At 48.2% G+C, this 7,992-nt stretch overlaps 1 protein-coding gene across 2 annotated transcripts in view; it reads left to right on the forward strand.

The window, feature by feature from the left end:
• ALPK3 (alpha kinase 3) overlaps positions 1–7,992 on the forward strand; it is a 79,274-nt gene that overhangs the window by 64,005 nt on the left and 7,277 nt on the right. For both annotated transcript variants that reach the window (XM_081838668.1, XM_081838669.1), the window contains 5 exons: positions 2,041–2,076; positions 2,766–3,040; positions 4,065–4,153; positions 4,807–5,021; positions 6,303–6,351. In XM_081838668.1, coding sequence (XP_081694794.1) covers positions 2,041–2,076; positions 2,766–3,040; positions 4,065–4,153; positions 4,807–5,021; positions 6,303–6,351 — 664 coding nt within the window. The remainder of the gene's footprint in view (positions 1–2,040; positions 2,077–2,765; positions 3,041–4,064; positions 4,154–4,806; positions 5,022–6,302; positions 6,352–7,992) is intronic.

Consider the following 7,992-nt stretch of genomic DNA (forward strand, 5'->3'; position numbering starts at 1 on the left):
TCGGAAGGTCGGCAGTTCAAATCCCCTGCTCCTGCCAACCTAGCAGTTCAAAAGCACGTCAAAGTGCAAGTAGATAAATAGGTACCACTCCGGCGGGAAGGTAAACAGCGTTTCCATGCGCTGCTCTGGTTCGCCAGAAAGCGGCTGTCATGCTGGCCACATGACCCAGAAGCTGTACGCCGGCTCCCTCAGCCAGTAAAGCAAGATGAGCGCTGCAACCCCAGAGTCGTCCGTGACTGGACCTAATGGTCAGGAGTCCCTTTACCTTAGGACCTATAAAGCCTTAACAGCTTAGGCTATCTGTACAGCCGCATTTTCTCATACAAACCGGCCCAAGCTCTGAGATCTTCAGGGGATGCCTTGGTCTTAGTCCACGCCTGGTGGGAACACAGGAGAGGGCCTTCTTGGTGGCTGCTCCCAAACTTTGGAACTCCCTTCTAGGGAGACTAGACAGGCTCCCTCCTTGTTGTCCTTCCACCAAGTAGGTGAAGACTGTTTTGTTCTGGCAGGCTTTTGGGAGCTGGCTGCTTTTAAGGAAAGGGCTTTTAGCAGAGCTGAGCTTTATCTACTAGACTGGTTTGCTAGATCTTCTAGATTTGATTTTATATCATTTTAATTATAGGATTCTATAATTAGAATTGTATTGATTCTGTTACATTGTTTTGATTCTATTCTGTTCCTCGATAGAACACAGAAAGCTAAAAACATACAAACCTTAATAGATAAAAAGTAATTAAATCATTAAACCCTCCCACCAGATGTCAAAGAGATAAACAACTACCAGACTTTTAGAAGACATCTGAGGGCAGCCCTGTTTAGGGAAGCTTTTAATGTTTACTAGACCATTGTATTTTAATATTCTGTTGGAAGCCGCCCAGAGTGACTGGGGAAACCCAGCCAGATGGGCAGGGTATAAATCATCATCATCATCATCATCATTATTATCTGATATATATATATATATATATATATATATATATACACACACACACACACACACACACACACACACACATCTCTCTCTCTCTCGTTTTACTATTTAATAGTTTAATAGTTGCTATTCTTTTAGAGCTGCCATTTATACTTTTCTTTTTTACAATTTTCTTTTTTATTTTGATTTTTTCAAAATAAATTTTCTTATTTATTTTGAAGTAATAATAATAAATAAATTAGAGTAAAAATGTGCATCCCACCCCTGAGACCATTCTGTTGTAACTATTCAGCCTCCCAAAATTTCAACACCTCTTGTGATGGTTTGACCCCTTTCCATTTTAACAGTACAAATTCTACAAACACCTTCCGTATCCCCCCAAAATCATTTATATTCTCCATCTTACCTTAATGGCACATGTTAATTTATCATTTATTTATTTATTTATTTATTTATTTGCTTGCTTGCTTGCTTGCTTGCTTGCTTGCTTGCTTGCTTGCTTGCTTTTTGCGTTTTATCCATGTTTGTTTTAATTTTTGTGAGCCACCTTGAGTCTTGGTTCTGTGGGGGAAAGGTGGGATATAAATAAATGAAGCAATAGTAATAATAACGAGTGCATCCTAATCTGCCACACAGCCAGGAGTCTCAGCAGAGACGCAGACAAATTGTTATCGTGCATGAATATAGGAAAGCCGTTCAGCATACAAAATCTCAGGGTGCAAAGCAGGCCCACCTGCAGCTGTGAGAGACACATGTGCTTTTGAGGATGGCGGCAGATATGATGTTAGGGGAAAAAGGGCAAAGAGAAGCTAGACTTACGCAGACCTTCCAGCAAGAAAAGGGAGCTGGACCACGATTAAAATTTGGATTAAATGGGCTGAAAGATTCCTCCTCCCTTTTCTCAGCTGTCTTTTAATACACCCAGCGTCTCCCCCAAAGAATCCTGGGAACTGTTGTTTGCTAAGGGTGTGAGGAATGGTAGCTTTGTGAGGGGTAAACTACAGTTCCCAGGATCCTTTAGGAAAAATGTGTGCTTTCAGTCTATGGTGTGAATGTAGGTGGGGCTCCATAACTGTGATAAATGTATATTTTTCTATCTTTCTTCCCAGTGCTATCGGGATTTATCTCCAAGGAAGAAATAGAAGGTAAATTGTGCGCCGCAGATGGCGTGGCAAGTCTTGTGCCCCTCCAGGTAACAGGACCCCCCGCCCCACATGCTCCAGCTGTGTCACCGCCGTCGCATGCAAAGTTTAGCAAATTAAAGGAGTAGGAGAGATCAGTGAGATGGTCTCCTCTTTGGGGCGAAAGGCAGAGAGAGGGTGCTGTTTTGAGGTGAGCCTCTCAGCTTCCTTATTTCTCCAAGTGACACATCTTAAGTCATCCTGCCTGGTCCTAGCAAGACCTCCATCCCCATGGATCCCACAGTCACAATACCCAGACATACCTTGCCAGGCTCTCTGTCTTCCCCACCCTCTTCTCTCCATGTTGTTCCATGATCTTGATGGAGGACATCCTGCTCATCCACTCACCTGGCTGGTTTTGGGTCCCTTGGGCCTTTTGACCAACATCTCTCCTTGTCCCTTGCCTTGTTCTCCCTTGGCTTCCTATTAGCACCCAACAGCTGCATCCGAGCATCAAGGGACATGTGCGCTGGTTGTTGTGCCAAGGAGAGAGTCCCTTCCACTTGTTGCTGAAGAACAAGTCACACCACCTAGATCATTCAATGGACCTTTTCCCCCACCCCTGTCTCCACCACGAGAACTGAGTGCTGTCAGGTTGGGCATCGTCTCCTTCCCCCACTCTTTGAGCCCCGCACCTTCTCCCTCTCTTGCAGTTGGCGAGGAGATCGAGATGACACCCATGGTGTTTGCCAAAGGCCTGGCTGACTCCGGCTTCTGGGGGGACAAGCTCTTTGGCCGGATCATGATGGAGGACCTGGAGGTGGGCCAAGGTTACCTGCGCAAGGCATGTCGTGCCCGTGCCATCTACGGCCTCGAGCCAGTGTTTGAGTCTGGGCACACAGGCATCATCAAGGTCCGCAACCTCATCGCTTTTGGTGGGCGCAGTGAGAACACGCTGGTGGAGAGGAACTATGACATCACCATCCAGGTGGGTAGAGGGAGACTCGGTGCTCTGCTGCTTGCCAAATGGCCTTGGCTGGCTCAGAGTTGGAGCCCTCGCTTAGCATGCAGAAGGTCCCAGGTTCGATCCTGGCCAAGGTATCCTCCTGGAATGGCTCTGGGTGTTTGCAGTCATCCCACTCTTTCCTGTAGGGTTGTTACCAGGTAAAAAGCATTGGGGGTGCATCTGCATAGCTTAATGGCTTCTGGGTTCGCTGAAGTTTTCATTCTGTTCCCATTGTGTCAGGCTTCAGGGAATCGCCTTCCTTCCCTGTGGCCGTAGATAAATCAGAACAAAGGAAAAGTTAGAAACCAGTTAGAAACTTTAATAATCACAGCAAGAGAATGAAGAACACTTCTCCGAGTAATGGCGGTGCTCCCAATTTAAAGAGCCCACCCCCTCCTATCCCTATGAACCTACATCACTTCTACGTCTCGTAATCTGAGCTTGTCCCCTCTGTGCTTTCTGTTCTGCTACTTTCTGAGCTCTTCTCGACTTTGGGGAGAGTGGTAGAGGAACGCTGTCTAGAGACTGTGAATCTGTTAACCCTCTCCCTTCAAGTGTTTCTTTTCCTAGCTGTTCCCCATCCAGTATTTGAACTATGTCCCTCTGCAAACCACTGTTCCAAAACTATACTGTCCTCCTGCTCTTGGGAAGATTAGGGATATGGATCAGGGGCAGGGGGAGGCTCCCACCTTTGCTCCTCAGTGCAGCCCTCCTCAGCACGGTCCCTGACACATTGTGGCTTAATACCTACATGCAACTGCTATGGGGAGTCACCCAGAAACGATTGTCACCAGTGTGCAGATGCCACCCAGATCTGTCTCTCCATCCCATCTGAATCAGGAGATGCAAGTGCTTAGACCACTGCCTGTCTTTGGTCACTTTGCTTAAGCATCCTCTCTGCCTGCCGATCTGGCCTACCCATTTTATGTCCACGAGTGTATCACCCCTCCGTTCTGCCTGCAAAGTCCAAAAGTCTCATGGAGGATTGTTTGTTTGCTTTCCGTAGGAATGCAAGATCCAGAATTCGAGTCGGGAATACTGCAAGATCTTTGCTGCCGAGGCCAAAGCCATCCCTGCCTTTGGTCCGGTGCCTGAGTAAGTTGTATCTCTGCAGCCCAGCCAGCAAGTCCCACTGAAAAGGGTTCATAGAACCATAGAATTGTGGAGTTGGAAGCGACCACCAGACCATCTAGTATAACCCCTTGCAATGCAGAAATCCTTTGGCCAATGTGAGGCTCGAACCCATGACCCTGAGATTAAGAGTCTCATGCTCTACCAATTATGCTATCTCAGAGTTTTTGAATCCAGTCCTGATACCCTGATAGGAACAATGGGCAGGTAGGCGGAAAGGAGCCGGTCTCTCTCTGGAGCAGGAGCGAGGACCTGTGGCCCCCCAGAAATTAGTGGACCACAACTCCCATCAGCCCCAGACAGCACGGTCAGAAATGATGGCTGCCTCCTCTCCTTCTGCACCCAATTGGCAGTGCTGCCAAGGACCATAGGGCAATGCCAGTAGAGGCTGTGGCTCCTTGCTCTTGTCCCTGCTCACGTGCCAGTTGTCTAGGCAGCAGCAGCAGCTGACACCAGGACCAGGAGGCTCTGGAGGTCACAGTGGCGCCTTTGCTGGGAATTAGTGGGTGTCCTGGCAGAGCTGCCCCCCTGATGCCAGCTCTGTCCAGGTGTGGGAGCGCTTGACCTGGTTGCAAGGCTCTGTGCAGCAACCAAAAGTGGGAATATGTTTTTGACAGAATCATCCCTCTTTACCTGATCTACCGCCCGGCGAACAATATTCCTTATGCCACCATGGAGGAGGACCTGCCCGGCCAGTTCGAGTGCTACTGTGGCCGAAGAAATGGCGGCCTGGCTCCAGCCAGCCTCTCCGAGGTCGGGCAAAAGTGTTGCGCCTTCCAGCACTGGCTGTACCAGTGGACAAATGGCAACATCCTGGTGACAGACTTGGAAGGTGAGGCTCACGTCCCTGTCCCCTCACTCTCTGGGAATAGCTTCGAGGCAGTGGGGGCGGAGGGTGAAGCCCTGTTAATTGTCAAGGGGTATGGAGTCCAGTTCTGGGTGCCATATTTTTAGGAGTGCATCCAGAGGGGGGACGTTCATTGGGTTGCCTAATTCTACTCCATCTCCATCTCTGCAGTGTCACACCCTGCTGTGACCTACAGATGTACACAACCTTCCAAACGTTAGTCGTGCCACAGATTTGCATCAGGGCATTACAGTATTAGCAGTTCAGCCTTCAATCTCTAAGGAGTCTGGGGTGGTGCTGGATGGTCTTGCCCGCCCGCCCCTCTGCCCCCAATTTCTGTGCATTGGGTCCAAGGTGATAAGAGGCTCAATGTGCATGCAGCAGCTTGTGCATAGGAACTCTGCTTGTGATCAGGAACCCTGACAGAAGTCAATCTGCAAGGGGCTGTCAGGATGCTGTCAGCAGCTCCCAGCTGGTTGCCCAGGAAAGTATAAAGACAAGGAAAAGTTTCTTGCTGTCCTTTTTTATTTCAATAGCTACATGCCCTCTGTCTTTGAGCTCTTTGCTCTCCTACTTTTAAGGCTTGCCGGGTTCTGGGAGATGGAGGGTCTGGAATGCTTTCTAATGACAACGTGTCAGCCAGTTGCTGCTCTGTCTCTGCCTACTCCTCCTCCTCTCCCATTATTTCCCAACTTTCCCCCCTCATCTGCCTCTGAGCTGCGACCTTCCTCAAACCCCTGTTGTAAATCTGTACTGTCTTCCTCTTCTTCTTCCTTGGAAGAGTCAGGATGGGGAGGCGGTCACAACCATTCCTCCTCTGTCCAGTCCCTGATAGGGGTGCGGGAAGAACCAGCAGATGTAGTCAGTCCCATTCCCTGCTCAACATGGTTGTTCTGTATGCCAGTTGAACCATGAGTAGGCTTAGGGTTGAGTTTAGGGTTAGGGTTGGGTTAGGGTTTCCATCTTCTAGGCCCCCAGTAAGTGCTGCAGCAGAATTGATTTGGGTTGGGCTAGGACAGGCTTCCTCAACCTCGGCACTCCAGATGTTTTGAGACTACAATCCTCATCATCCCTGACCACTGGTCCTGCTAGCTAGGGATCATGGGAGTTGTAGGCCAAAAACATCTGGAGGGCTGAGGTTGAGGAAGCCTGGGCTAGGAGCATGGAGTCCAGACTTGCCAGGTCCCATTAGCTCCGCAAAAGGTAGGGGCTGCTTATCTCTTTGCCGATCTGCTCCGTGACCTAGATGTTGGGTGTCTCTTACAGGTGTTGAGTGGAAGGTCACCAATGTCAAGATTGCTACCAAAACAAAGGGGTAAGTGACCACCTAGCAACGCAGCATGTTAGGGGCATCTGTCTCGACCCTGATGCCACGGGGCAGAGGGCTGAATCGGGACCCCTGAGCCCTGTTGCCAAAGGCTCATCTAGTCCATCATCTTGCTCCCAACCAGATGCCTCAGGAAATTCTGCAAGTGGGGCATGTGTGCTTGCAGGCCATCGAGATTGGAACGGGGGTGTGCAGGGAAAAGGGGGCTTCTCCCTTTCCCTTGTGCCACAGCCCTAATGAAATTGAAGCTGTCATTGGCACCAATGGCTGCTTCCCACCCCTGGCCAAATTGACAGGCCTATGCCCGCTATGGGGCTCCCAGAGTGTCCCATAGCACTACCCTGAACAGCTAGGGCTTCCATCTCCATCTTCAGAGTCTGTAGACTGCTGTAAACCAGGGGTGGGGGAAGCTGCGGCAACTCTGGGGGTTGCTGGACTCCCCAACTCCCATTAGCCCCAGTCGGCATGGCCAATGGCTACAGACAATGAGAGCTGTGGTCCAACAACATCTGGAAAGCCACAACTGGCCCACTGCAGAAGGTTTGGGTGTGGTTGGAACCTAGAATGCAGTGGACCTAGAATTGAGACCAGATAAAACTTTTGATCACAATTGCTCAGCAAAGGAGAGGGACAACTCGGCTTCCTAGTGGCCTGCTAAATGATCCAGGCTTGGGGGGCTAAGGGGGGAGAACTGATTTATGCACTTAGGTACACAGAGATTCAAAAGGGAATATCCTTAACAGAAGCACCGCAGTCCCTACATACAATTTAAGAAAGCAATTCTTAGTTCACAAGCTCATCTTTTAAGTTGGCAAAATATAGAGACTAAAGGCGATATTCAATGTTAGTCATACTTAGAGCAGACTAACTGAACTTAGGTGACTTAAATCCATTCATTCCAGTGGGTCTACTCTGAGTATGACAGGCTAACGTTTGATATTGCCCATTATCATTGTAACTGTCCGAGTAGTACATGACAATAACACATCTGATAATAAAATACTCAACATGTTTCAACCCATACAGGTCTTTTCAGTAGTAAAACGGAGATCTATATCCATTTACAAAACAACATGAAAATCTGTGGTATGGAAATACATATTCTTACAGAATCAGCAGAACTGAAAATGCATATAGATTTTTTTAAAAAGCAACGTTCAACCTCTAAAAGAACAACTCCACATCTAAATAGTATACTTTAACTAAAATACTTCTGTTTACAATGTTTTGCAAACAGTAAGCATCAAGAGTATTACTGCCATATACGTGGACCATTATTGGGCATTTTCATTTAGTGTGCATATTTGGTTCATATTATATATGAATTTGTGAATTAAGAATCGTTTCCTTAATTTGGAGGCAAGTTCCCTGATACTTAGAACCTCTTATGGCACCTGCTAAAGGTCTCAATGAATATCCCTTAAACAATCCACACAGTACATGAGAGTGTTTGCTCTTCCTGCTCAGTTTCTTGTGAGGCATTTTGTGTTATGCCACGTAACCCATGGCAGCCATTTTGCGGCTGGTGCCCACGGCACTCTCTCGACATTCCACACCGACCCGTGTGAGCTGGGTGGGGAGGGCTGGGAGTGAGCTTGCCCTGGTGTGTAATCCTCTCTCTATTGCCAG

This window comes from Podarcis erhardii (genome assembly GCF_964252035.2).
Source record: "Podarcis erhardii genome assembly, chromosome: 14".
NCBI classification, from domain to species: domain Eukaryota; kingdom Metazoa; phylum Chordata; class Lepidosauria; order Squamata; family Lacertidae; genus Podarcis; species Podarcis erhardii.